The 14213-nt window shown below is 43.2% G+C and overlaps 1 protein-coding gene across 1 annotated transcript in view; it reads left to right on the forward strand.

Annotated features, from left to right (window-relative positions):
* The first annotated feature begins 2200 nt into the window (after positions 1–2200).
* Positions 2201–14213, forward strand: part of LOC115160164 (metalloprotease TIKI1) — a 172242-nt gene continuing 160229 nt past the window's right edge. Inside the window, exons 1-2 of the mRNA XM_029710539.1 lie at positions 2201–3022; positions 4931–5491. Of these exons, the coding sequence (XP_029566399.1) occupies positions 2915–3022; positions 4931–5491 (669 nt within the window). The 5' untranslated portion in view covers positions 2201–2914. The remainder of the gene's footprint in view (positions 3023–4930; positions 5492–14213) is intronic.

Genomic DNA, 14213 nt, shown 5'->3' on the forward strand with positions numbered 1-14213 from the left:
AGGGGTGGGATTGGCTGAGAGTAGCTGAGGGGTGGGATTGGCTGAGAGTAGTTGAGAGGTGGGATTGGCTGAGAGTAGCTGAGGGGTGGGATTGGCTGAGAGTAGCTGAGGGGTGGGATTGGCTGAGAGTAGCTGAGGGGTGGGATTGGCTGAGAGTAGCTGAGGGGTGGGATTGGCTGAGAGTAGCTGAGGGGTGGGATTGGCTGAGAGTAGCTGAGGGGTGGGATTGGCTGAGAGTAGTTGAGAGCTGGCATTGGCTGAGAGTAGCTGAGGGGTAGCCTTTGTCCTCCGAAGAGGGGGTGGTGGACGGGCCAATAAATAAAAATTATAAAATGATCATATCTACCTTGGCACAAAACAACCTTTATTTTAGGACATGTTTCCAGATGTAAAATGAAATAGGAAGAAAGGGAATCTCTTTCAGGGACTGTGTTGAGCCACTAGAGGGTGCTGCTACCCATTCTACATGTGACGATCAGGGAGAACTAGCTATTATACCACATCATTTAGGCTTTTAGTCAGGCTTGGGGTCAATTCCATTTCAATTCCAGTCCATTCAGAATGGGCCTTGGAGGTCAGAGCCCCCCCCCTCAGACAATCCCGCAGGTGAAGAAGCCGGATGTGAAGGTCCTGGGCTGTCGTGGTTACACGTGGTCTGCGGTTGTGAGACCGGTTGGACTTACCGCCAAATTCTCTAAAACGCTGTTGGAGGCGGCTTATAGTAGATAAATTAACATTAAATTATCTGGCAACAGCTCTGGTGGACATTCCTGCAGTCAGCATGCCAGTTGTATGCTCCCTCATCTGTGTCATTGTGTTGTGTGACAAAACGGCATAATAGCACAAGGTGCACCTGTGTAATGATCATGCTGTTTAATCAGCTTCTTGATATGCCACACTTGTCAAGTGGATGGATTATCTTGGCTAAAGGAGAAATGCAAAGGAGAAATGCTCACTAACAAGGATGTAAAAAATGATTGTGAGAGAAATAAGCTTTTTTTGTGTGTATGGAACATTTCTGGAATTTTGTATTTCAGGACATGGAACATGGGAACAACACTAAATGTTGCGTTTACATTTTTGTTCATTATGTATATAGTTTTATACACTTTCATAATAAACATGTTTAAAATAAATCAATGAAAATGTGTCTGATAAATTCCCATTGACATGAAGGACATTATAAACCCGAGGACCATTTTACAGTGGCTATCGCTCGTCGCCAGACAATTTATAGTACTGTTGATTTTATTGTGTAACCATGAGATTTATTTACCAACAAACCAACTGTCTTTCAGTAAAAACAATATTTTAATTTACATAGACGTCTGTCTCTTTACTCTTTACATCAACGTACAGGCTGTTTAACTGTGTGCTGTGAGAGTGATAATTGCGACAGGATGTTCTGAGAACAGGGGTGTTGGCATCGGCGGGTGTATTCTGGTGGTAATGTCGCGGTGGTTTAGCAGATAGGACATTAGCAGGACATTATGGAACTACAAGGTAATCCAAACAACCCCGCTTGCCCTCCTAATAGTCAATTCAGCCCGTTATCTCTATCCCACTCAATAAAGGAGTCGGTGATTTACCATAATAATGGTAATAATAAATATTTGCAATTTGATAAATTAGGACTAGGCTTCCTGGTTAAATAAAGGTAAAACATATGGAATTATAAGAAAAATAAAACAGTATTGATTTTCAGTCACCTAAATACTGTAATGAACAGGCAGGGAGCAGGTCTAGAACCCTCGACCTTCAAGCCCGAAGTCCGGCGCGCTATCGACTGTGCCGCAAAAGTATGCTCCAGCGGCAGAGTCGATTTCCGCGCTTATAAACCCAGGGTCGTTACAATACGTTGTAATTGTTTACTTGTTTTATTCTATTCCTGGGTGTGAAATCACTTGTCCCACTATGAATGTAGCTAGCCTACTGTTGGGGGATGAGAGAGTGATCTCTGGACAACTCCGCTACAACCCTGTCCAGGATGCCTTGAAAGCCCCCTTGATAAAAGCCCGGAGGAACAGAACAAACGGACTCGGTTTGGACTTTTGAAGTGAATGCGTGTGCTCCTTATATATCCCGCCCGGACCTGCGGAGAGAGAGATGTTCAATCAGATTGCACAGCGTGAGTGTGTAAGGGGGGAGGAGGGGGAGGCAGGAGGGTAGGTATGCCCCATGCCTGACAGAGATGCTCACACTCCAGCAACACTGTGAGGGAGTAACGAGGGGAGTCTGGAGTTATGGAAACACAGACGACACGGTAAAGAACGTTTTCTCCCGTTTCTTCAGAGGATTCGCGTACGGTTGATGCCGCTTTGGAGTTGGACAACCGGATTCTAAAATAAAGTGTTGCGAACGGTACTTGTACACTAATTTATATCTGCGGGCCTGTGTTTGGAAAGTATAACAACATCGCAGCGAGGGAGGAATGAAATCCACCGCTCATTTCGGAACCCGCGGCGCACGTCGTTTTTAGTTCAGAACATAACCTGTTACTCATCGTGCACAGTCTGTTCGCTTCTCTGAGTGAGTGGGCTATAGAAAACGGGAAATATACATTTGATTGATCTTATTGAGGGCTATTCTACTATCGGCTTCCCTCGCGGGTCATGCACCTTTATTAGCAGATATGAGGCAAACAGCGTGACGACATAGCCACCAAATAACGTCAATGCTTTCCCAGGAGGGGAAAAAAACAACACTCAAGTTAACTATTGAAAGCAATTTCACTCAAACATGAGTTCTTCCGGCGGCAGAAAGGTAGATATTCTATATGTCGGTGTGTTTGACTTATTATTTCCATGGAACTGAAATTGGGAAATTAATTTAGTCAATTTCCCCGGAGCGAGTTGTTTTTTTGGGTAGCTTCATCTTGCGACACGTGAAAATAGCGTGCACGTTTGGAGTTACGATGCTGGTCTCCTGGGTCACATTTATTCAAGCGTTCCTAATACTGCTGGTGAAAGGAACCGACCAATGGAGCCTCCGGGAGCCCTCTAACTGCGAGCTCAATAAGAAAGTAAGTGCCCTCATATCACGTTCTCTCTAATATAATTAGTCTTACATCTAAGGAAATTATACCCTTTTTCTCTACATTGAAACAGTATTTAAATCAACCGGGATTTGAGTAGGACTATTTGAATGTCCGCTGTCCAGTTTCAGCCTATAAATTATGTTATGATTCTTCCAGTCTTTTCCAGTTTTTTATTTTCTTTGGCTAGTTCATTCATTCATTCAACCTGTAAAGTTTCCATTTCCTCTGAGAGCGCAGTTCATATCAGATGTGTATTGTGTTAGTCCAGTGTACCTGTAAATAAGACATGATCAGTCTATTATCGAGAATCAAATAGCCAACCACATTTAGAATCAACAGTCTCAGTCAATTTAAATGGCACCCTGTTCCTGCTGTCTGTTTGCAATGGATAAGAACTTTTATTAGTTTGTGGTTATTATAAGTCTGTTCTAGAAGGGTTACCCATTAAAATGCTTTGTTTGTCCAGTTTAACTTTAGTGACATAGTTGGTGAATGGCATCACACACACACAGCCAGCCATAAGACCATTGTTCACATAAATTACTTTATATGATCAGGTTTGGGGTTGACCAAAAAACGCTAATTTGGTTTTATAGCCTGGTAATAATAACACTAATGTGGTAGTATAGCCTGGTAATAATAACACTAATGGGGTTTTATAGCCTGGTAATAATAACACTAATGGGGTTTTATAGCCTGGTAATAAAAACACTAATGTGGTTTTATAGCCTGGTAATAAAAACACTAATGGGGTTTTATAGCCTGGTAATAAAAACACTAATGGGGTTTTATAGCCTGGTAATAATAACACTAATGTGTTTTATAGCCTGGTAATAAAAACACTAATGTGGTTTTATAGCCTGGTAATAAAAACACTAATGTGGTTTTATAGCCTGGTAATAATAACACTAATGTGGTTATATAGCCTGGTAATAATAACACTAATGTGGTAGTATAGGCCTTAATAATCAAATCAAATCAAATGTATTTATATAGCCCTTCTTACATCAGCTGATATCTCAAAGTGCTGTACAGAAACCCAGCCTAAAACCCCAAACAGCAAGCAATGCAGGTGTAGAAGCACGGTGGCTAGGAAAAACTCCCTAGAAAGGCCAGAACCTAGGAAGAAACCTAGAGAGGAACCAGGCTATGAGGGGTGGCCAGTCCTCTTCTGGCTGTGCCGGGTGGAGATTATAACAGAACATGGCCAAGATGTTCAAATGTTCATAAATGACCAGCATGGTCAAATAATAACAATCACAGTAGTTGTCGAGGATGCAACAAGTCAGTAACACAAGAGTAAATGTCAGTTGGCTTTTCATAGCCGATCTTTGAGAGTATCTCTACCGCTCCTGCTGAGCCTAGAGAGTTGTAAACAGCAGGTCTAGGACAGGTAGCACGTCTGGTGAACAGGTCAGGGTTCCAGCAGGTCTGGGACAGGTAGCACATCCGGTGAACAGGTCAGGGTTCCAGCAGGTCTGGGACAGCAGGTCTGGGACAGGTAGCACGTCCGGTGAACAGGTCAGGGTTCCATAGCCGCAGGCAGAACAGTTGAAACTGGAGCAGCAGCACGGCCAGGTGGACTGGGGACAGCAAGGAGTCATCATGCCAGGTAGTCCTGAGGCATGGTCCTAGGGCTCAGGTCCTCCTACTAATGTGGTAGAGCATGATGTTTGCAACACCAGGGTTGTGGGTTCGATTCCCACGGGGGGCCAGCACAGAAAAAATAATGTATGAAATGTATGAAATGAAATGTATGCATTCACTACTGTAAGTCGCTCTGGATAAGGGCGTCTGCTAAATGACTAAAATGTAAAATGTAAATGTAATAGCCTGGTAATAATAACACTAATTCACTCATGTTTCTTTTTCTTCTTCTTTCACCGTCGGCAGCAAAGTGATCTGAACTCTTTCCTGTGGACCATCAAACGTAACCCTCCGTCCTACTTCTACGGCACGATCCATGTCCCTTACACGCGCGTCTGGGACTTTATCCCAGAGAACTCCAAGAAGGCTTTCCAGGAGAGCAACATGGTTTACTTGGAGCTGGACTTGACTGATCCCTACACCATCTCAGCCCTGACCAGCTGCCAGCTCCTCCCCCAGGGGGGAACCCTACAGGATGTTCTACCCAGGGACATCTACGGACGCCTCAAGAGGCACTTGGAGTACGTCAAGCTTATGATGCCGTCGTGGATGACTCCTGACCAGAGGGGTAAAGGCCTCTACGCTGACTACCTGTTTAATGCAATAGCTGGGAACTGGGAGAGGAAGAGGCCTGTTTGGGTGATGTTGATGGTGAACTCGTTGACGGAGGCGGACATCAAGACGAGGGGTGTACCGGTGTTGGATCTGTACCTGGCCCAGGAGGCAGAGAGAATGAGGAAGAGGACAGGAGCCGTGGAGAAGGTGGAGGAGCAGTGTCACCCACTCAATGGACTGAACTTCTCTCAGGTGAGTGGGTCCGTCTGAAAGTGAACCTTATTTCTTATATAGTGCGGCTCTACTTTTGACCAGGACCCTCTTGTAAATCCCTATATGTTGGAGGGTTTTCAAGCTACTGAATCTGCCGGCTAAATAAATCCTGCCAGGAGATGGTGATGTTTCAAATAGACCTAGCATCAAGGGGTGCGGCAGGTAGACTAGTGGTTAGAGTGGAGGGGCGGCAGGTAGCCTAGTGGTTAGAGTGGAGGGGCGGCAGGTAGCCTAGTGGTTAGAGTGGAGGGGCGGCAGGTAGCCTAGTGGTTAGAGTGGAGGGGCGGCAGGTACCCTAGTGGTTAGAGTGGAGGGGCGGCAGGTAGCCTAGTGGTTAGAGTGGAGGGACGGCAGGTAGCCTAGTGGTTAGAGTGGAGGGGCGGCAGGTAGCCTAGTGGTTAGAGTGGAGGGGAGGCAGGTAGCCTAGTGGTTAGAGTGGAGGGGCGGCAGGTAGCCTAGTGGTTAGAGTGGAGGTATCCCCCTTTCCAACTGACTAGGTATCCCCCTTTCACTATCACTAGCTAACAGGGGAAAATTTGCTATGTAGCTAACTTGATTCTTCTTCCACGTTAAAAAGCTTTGGATTGGTGCTCCTCAGTTGTGTAAACATGGGTGACAGAGAGTTTCCTTCCAACATATTTGTTGCACCAGTCTCAGTGCTATTCCATTTAAATCTAAGTCACATTGAGATTGACTTTATGATTGAAACCTAACCTAGGCTATGATCTGAGCTATCACTGAAACCCCCACTATACAACACAACTGTGTTTCCTAGCCTCCCTGGCATGCTTTTTGTCACTAACACTAAAAATCTAAACAAAATTATATAAAAACAAAATATAAATGTCTTTATACAATTATAACTGAATAAAAATGAGCAAATCAGGTCTGAAAATTAACTGAAACTAAACTGAATTTCAATTAAAAAAAATGAAAAACCAATAGAAATAAAAATGAATGTAAAAACACAATCTACAGTGTTACAACCTCATACAGATATAACCCTGTCTATAGTGTTATAACCTTATACAGATATAACCCTGTCTACAGTGTTATAACCTTATACAGATATAACCCTGTCTATAGTGTTATAACCTTATACAGATATAACCCTGTCTACAGTGTTATAACCTTATACAGATATAACCCTGTCTATAGTGTTATAACCTCATACAGATATAACCCTGTCTATAGTGTTATAACCTCATACAGATATAACCATGTCTACAGTGTTATAACCTCATACAGATATAACCATGTCTACAGTGTTATAACCTCATACAGATATAACCCTGTCTACAGTGTTATAACCTCATACAGATATAACCCTGTCTATAGTGTTATAACCTTATACAGATATAACCCTGTCTACAGTGTTATAACCTCATACAGATATAACCCTGTCTATAGTGTTATAACCTCATACAGATATAACCCTGTCTATAGTGTTATAACCTTATACAGATATAACCCTGTCTATAGTGTTATAACCTTATACAGATATAACCCTGTCTATAGTGTTATAACCTTATACAGATATAACCCTGTCTATAGTGTTATAACCTCATACAGATATAACCCTGTCTATAGTGTTATAACCTTATACAGATATAACCCTGTCTATGGTGTTATAACCTCATACAGATATAACCATGTCTACAGTGTTATAACCTCATACAGATATAACCCTGTCTACAGTGTTATAACCTTATACAGATATAACCCTGTCTATAGTGTTATAACCTCATACAGATGTAACCATGTCTACAGTATTATAACCTCATACAGATATAACCATGTCTACAGTGTTATAACCTCATACAGATATAACCCTGTCTACAGTGTTATAACCTTATACAGATATAACCCTGTCTACAGTGTTATAACCTCATACAGATATAACCCTGTCTATAGTGTTATAACCTCATACAGATATAACCCTGTCTATAGTGTTATAACCTCATACAGATATAACCCTGTCTACAGTGTTATAACCTCATACAGATATAACCCTGTCTATAGTGTTATAACCTCATACAGATATAACCCTGTCTATAGTGTTATAACCTTATACAGATATAACCCTGTCTATAGTGTTATAACCTTATACAGATATAACCCTGTCTATAGTGTTATAACCTCATACAGATGTAACCCTGTCTATAGTATTGTAACCTTGGTTTATACAGATGTGAATGTGAAGAATTCTCTCTCTCTCTGTCTCTCTCTTTCTTTCTGTCTCTCTCTCTCTGTGTCTCGCTCTCTCTCTGTGTCTCTCTCTCTCTCTGTCTCGCTCTCTCTCTGTCTCGCTCTCTCTCTCTGTCTCGCTCTCTCTCTCTGTCTCGCTCTCTCTCTCTGTCTCGCTCTCTCTCTCTCTCTGTCTCGCCCTCTCTCTCTCTCTGTCTCGCCCCTCTCTCTCTCTCTGTCTCGCCCTCTCTCTCTCTCTGTCTCGCTCTCTCTCTGTCTCTCTCTCTGTCTCGCTCTCTGTCTCGCCCTCTCTCTCTCTCTGTCTCGCTCTCTCTCTGTCTCTCTCTCTGTCTCGCTCTCTGTCTCGCTCTCTCTCTCTGTCTCGCTCTCTCGCTCTGTCTCGCTCTCTCTCTCTATCTCTGTCGGTCTCTCTCTCTTCTCTCGCTCTCTCTCTGTCTCGCTCTCTCTCTGTCTCGCTCTCTTCTCTGTCTCGCTCTCTTCTCTGTCTCGCCCTCTCTCTTCTGTCTCGCTCTCTCTCTCTCTCTGTCTCGCCCTCTCTCTCTCTCTGTCTCGCCCTCTCTCTCTCTCTGTCTCGCCCTCTCTCTCTCTCTGTCTCGCTCTCTCTCTCTTCTGTCTCGCTCTCTCTCTGTCTCGCTCTCCTCTCTCTCTTCTGTCTCGCTCTCTCTCTCTGTCTCGCTCTCTCTCTGTCTCTCTCTCTGTCTCGCTCTCTCTCTCTGTCTCGCTCTCTCGCTCTGTCTCGCTCTCTCTCTCTATCTCTGTCGGTCTCTCTCTCTTTCTCTCGCTCTCTCTCTGTCTCTCTCTCTGTCTCGCTCTCTGTCTCGCTCTCTCTCTCTGTCTCGCTCTCTCGCTCTGTCTCGCTCTCTCTATCTCTGTCTCGCTCTCTCTCTCTGTCTCGCTCTCTCTCTGTCTCTCTCTCTGTCTCGCTCTCTGTCTCGCTCTCTCTCTCTGTCTCGCTCTCTCGCTCTGTCTCGCTCTCTCTCTCTATCTCTGTCGGTCTCTCTCTCTTTCTCTCGCTCTCTCGATGTCTCTGTCTCTGTCTCGCTCTCTGTCTCGCTCTCTCTCTCTGTCTCGCTCTCTCGCTCTGTCTCGCTCTCTCTATCTCTGTCGGTCTCTCTCTCTTTCTCTCGCTCTCTCTCTGTCTCTCTCTCTGTCTCGCTCTCTGTCTCGCTCTCTCTCTCTGTCTCGCTCTCTCGCTCTGTCTCGCTCTCTATCTCTGTCGGTCTCTCTCTCTCTTTCTGTCTCACTCACTCTCTCTCTCTCTTTCTCTCTCTGTCTCTCTCTGTCTGTCTGTCTCTCTCTCCCCCTCTCCCTCAATTTAAGGGGCTTTGTTGTCATGGGAAACATATGTTTACATTGTCAAAGCAAGTGAAATAGATAATAAACAAAAGTGAAATAAACAATATAAAATGTACAGTAAACATTACACTCACAGAAGTTCCAAAGGAATAGAGTCATTTCAGATGTCATATTATGGCCATATACAGTGTTGTAACGATGTGTAAATAGTACAAAAGGGAAAATAAATAAATATAAATATGGGTTGTGTCTCTCTCTCTTTCTCCTTCATTCCCATCAGTGTTTCAGATATGAGATAATTATTTCTATGACCAAGCTAAACATACTTTACCACCGTATTAAACCAAGCGTGGAGCTTTTCAATAGCGCTAGTGATATTAACTTGCACTGAACAAAAATATAAACGCAACATGCAACAATTTCAAGGATTTAACTGAGTTACAGTTCATATAAGGAAATCAGTCAATTCACATGACTGGGAATACAGATATGCATCTGTTGGTCCCAGATACCTTAAACAAAAAGTAGTGGAGTGGATCAGAAAACCACCGTTTACCTCCTGCAGCGCGACACATCTCCTTCACGTAGAGTTGATCAGGCTGTTGATTGGTGGCCTGTGGAATGTTGTCCCACTCCTCTTCAATGGCTGTGTGAAGTTGCTGGATATTGGTCCATGCCACATGGGGCCGTGCATTATCATGCTGAAACATGAGGTGATGGCGGCGGATGAATGGCACGACAATGGACCTCAGGATCTCATCACGGTATCTCTGTGCATTCAAATTGCCATCGATAAAATGCAATTGTGTTTGTTGTCCGTAGCTTATGCCTGTCCCATACCATAACCCCACCTCCACCATGGGTCCCATACCATAACCCCACCTCCACCATGGGTCCCATACCATAACCCCACCACCCACCACTCTGTTCACAACGTTGACATCAGCAAACCGCTCATCCACAGAACACCATCTGCCTGGTACAGCTGAAACCCGCATTCATTTGTGAAGAGCCAGTGGCAATTGAAGGTGAGCATTTGCCCACTCAAGTTGGTTACGATGCCAAACTGCAGTCAGGTCAAGACCCTGGTGAGGACGACGAGCACGCAGATTTGTGCAGATATTCTTAGGGTGTGCAAACCAACAGTTTTATCAGCTGTCCGGGATGGCTGGTCTCAGACGATCCCGCAGGTGAAGAAGCCGGATGTGGAGGTCCTGGGCTTGCATGGTTTAACATGGTTTGCGGTTGTGAGGCCGGTTGCACGTGCTGCAGAATTCTCTAAAAAGATGTTGGAGGTGGCTTATGGTAGAGAAATGGACATTCAATTCTCTGGAAACAGCTCTGGTGGACATTCCTGCAGTCAGCATGTCAATTGCACGCTACCTCTAAACTTGAGACATCTGTGGCGCCAAAAACACTTGTTTTAGTAGCGCTACAAGATGGCCCTGTCATAAATGGTGGCCTCAAAACCAATCAAAATAGTTTGATAGTGTTATGATTATGTAAATGGTTCTCTCTCTCTCAATGGTCTAGTCCCAAGTTATACCCTACATAGTGCACTGCTTTTGACCAGGGCCATAGGGAAAGTAAGGCTTTACAAAGAGAATAGGGTGCCATTTGGGATGTAGCCTATGAAAGGATGAGCCCATGAAAGGATGAGCCCATGTGAATACAATGGATGTCCTTCTTTTCCACTCTGCTTGGCCTCTATTTGGGCGAGCTGCCGTTGATTTGCTGAGTTTGCCCACAGCAGAACATCTATTTGTACTGGTTGGTAATCAGATTAGATTCTCTAATGAGTGATGTTTCAACTAATGAATAGAACAACGATGTTTCAGCTAATGAATGGAACAACGATGTTTCAGCTAATGAATGGAACAACGATGTTTCAACTAAAGAATAGAACAACGATGTTTCAACTAAAGAATAGAACAACGATGTTTCAGCTAAAGAATAGAACAACGATGTTTCAGCTAATGAATAGAACAACGATGTTTCAACTAAAGAATAGAACAACGATGTTTCAACTAAAGAATAGAACAACGATGTTTCAGCTAAAGAATAGAACAACGATGTTTCAGCTAATGAATAGAACAACGATGTTTCAACTAAAGAATAGAACAACGATGTTTCAACTAAAGAATAGAACAACGATGTTTCAACTAAAGAATAGAACAACGATGTTTCAACTAAAGAATAGAACAACGATGTTTCAGCTAATGAATAGAACAACGATGTTTCAACTAAAGAATAGAACAACGATGTTTCAGCTAATGAATAGAACAACGATGTTTCAACTAAAGAATAGAACAGAGATATTTGATTTGATTTAGGTTGTGTCTGAAATGTCACCCTATTCCTATATCCTATTCTTAGAGCTCTGGACAAAAGGAGTGCACTACATAGGGAATAGGGTGCCATTTGGGACACAGTGGTTGGCTTCTCTTCATGCCTTCACTGCTCCCTCTCAGCACCAGGTATATTTCACACTAAGGTGCTTAGTTTCTTTTCTCTTGTTGACCAAACAGACATATATTACATTCCTCTGTCTGTCTGTCTGTCTGTCTGTCTGTCTGTCTGTCTGTCTGTCTGTCTGTCTGTCTGTCTGTCTGTCTGTCTGTCTGTCTGTCTGTCTGTCTGTCTGTCTGTCTGTCTGTCTGTCTGTCTGTCTGTCTGTCTGTCTGTCTGTAGGGATGTCTCTGTAGGGATGTCTGTCTGTAGGGATGTCTGTCTGTCTGTCTGTCTGTCTGTCTGTCTGTCTGTAGGGATGTCTGTCTGTAGGGATGTCTGTCTGTCTGTCTGTCTGTCTGTCTGTCTGTCTGTCTGTCTGTCTGTCTGTCTGTAGGGATGTCTGTCTGTCTGTCTGTCTGTCTGTCTGTCTGTCTGTCTGTCTGTCTGTCTGTCTGTCTGTAGGGATGTCTCTGTAGGGATGTCTGTCTGTAGGGATGTCTGTCTGTCTGTCTGTCTGTCTGTCTGTCTGTCTGTCTGTCTGTCTGTAGGGATGTCTGTCTGTCTGTCTGTCTGTCTGTCTGTCTGTCTGTCTGTCTGTCTGTCTGTCTGTCTGTAGGGATGTCTCTGTAGGGATGTCTGTCTGTAGGGATGTCTGTCTGTCTGTCTGTCTGTCTGTCTGTCTGTCTGTCTGTCTGTCTGTCTGTCTGTAGGGATGTCTCTGTAGGGATGTCTGTCTGTAGGGATGTCTGTCTGTCTGTCTGTCTGTCTGTAGGGATGTCTGTCTGTAGGGATGTCTGTCTGTCTGTCTGTCTGTCTGTCTGTCTGTCTGTCTGTTGGGATGTCTGTCTGTCTGTCTGTCTGTCTGTCTGTCTGTCTGTCTGTTGGGATGTCTGTCTGTAGGGATGTCTGTCTGTCTGTCTGTCTGTCTGTCTGTCTGTCTGTCTGGATGTCAGACAGAGAGATTGTGTGGATGTCAGTGAGACCATACAAAAGTTCTAATTTCAAAAGTTACCAGTTCTAATTCTCTAAATATATGGTGCTATTGTCATAGTTGTCCGAAGAGGCTTTATTTGTGTCTCTTGGTGTCGTTTAAACAGGTTTACAAAACAGAAACGTTAGGTGTTGTATATCTGATGTCATAGAGATGTCGGAGACGCTATGTGAAAGGATGTAGTATTTTCATTCAGTCACAGTTATAATTCCCCCAATTTACGGCTTTTGTTAGAAAGAGGCTTTCATTTTTGTCTCTTGGTGTCATTTGTTCAGTTAACTGAAAAGCAAGCGAGCCTTGTCCGAGCCAGAATGGCCCGTAGGGGCAGGCTATCTCCTGTTTCAGTAGCTTGAGGCAGCTTGATGTACCCACTCTGGACAGGACGCTCAACTGGAAGGTGATCAGATATTATCACCTGTTTCCAACAAGACCTTTTTTGTTCCAGAGTTAAATAGCTTTTGGAAAACATATCCCATCTCCTCTTCCCTATACTGCCCTGGGCCTTTCCATTTCCCATCTCCTCATCCCTATACTGCCCTGGGCCTTTCCGGGGTTGTAAAGCTTGTTGAGGATTTAATAGCTTGTCTCTGTTTAACACCAGGATTGAATAGCTTGTCCCAGTTTAACACCATGCCAAGAGTGTGCAAAGCTGTTATCAAGGCAAAGGGTAACTACTTTGAAGAATCTCAAATATAAAATATTTTTGGATTTGTTTAATACTTTTTTTGGTTACTACATGTGTTATTTCATAGTTTTGATGTTTTCAATATTATTATACAATGTAGAAAATAGTAAAAAAAAATCAATAAATCCCATGAATGAGTAGGTGTGTCCAAACCTTTGACTGGCACTGTAAATAGTCCAAATTCAGTCAACTTAAAAAGATGTGTTTACTTCTCTCATATGTTCATTTAACTACAAATTATAATTTGTCCATTTTACCTAGAGAAGGATGTGGAACTAGTTACACACACTGCTTTTAACAAACAATGTTTTCAACGTACATATTTCACACACATTGTCATTGTACATGTTTATTTATACAGTAATTGATATTCATCACCTGGGATTTGAACTCAGAACCTCTTATTAATGGCATTCTGAGCTGCCTGTGACATCACCATGATTTAATTAGATAAAAATGTTTTGATGTTGCTTTTTTTTTTTTAAATCATGAACCTGTCAATTTTAAGTTATAACCTCTACGAATATCTTGTCAATAAGGTTTAACTTCAGCACGTCTTAGTCAGTATTAATTAATAATATATACTGAACATGAATATAAACGCAACATGTAAAGTGTTGGTCCCATGTTTCATGAGCTGAAATAAAAAATCCCAGAAATGTTCCATACGCACAAAAAGCTTATTTTGCACAAATGTTGTGCACAAATTTGTTTACACCTCTGTTAGTGAGCATTTCTCCTTTGCCCACCTGACAGGTTGTGGCATATCAAGAAGCTGATTAAACAGCATGATCATTACACAGGTGCACCTTGTGCTGGGGACAGTAAAAGGCCACTCTAAAATGTGCAATTTTGTCACACAACACAATGCCACAGATGTCTCAAGTTTTGAGGGAGCGTGCAATTGGCATGCTGACTACAGGTATGTCCACCAGAGCTGTTGTCAGATAGTTTAATGTAGGCCCAACAGGCCTCACAACCACAGACCACGTGTATGGTGTCGTGTGGTCGAGCATTTTGCTGATGTCAACGTTGTGAACAGAGTTCCCCATTTTGGCGATGTGGTTATG

The sequence above is a fragment of the Salmo trutta genome, chromosome 23 (genome assembly GCF_901001165.1).
Source record: "Salmo trutta chromosome 23, fSalTru1.1, whole genome shotgun sequence".
NCBI lineage: Eukaryota > Metazoa > Chordata > Actinopteri > Salmoniformes > Salmonidae > Salmo > Salmo trutta.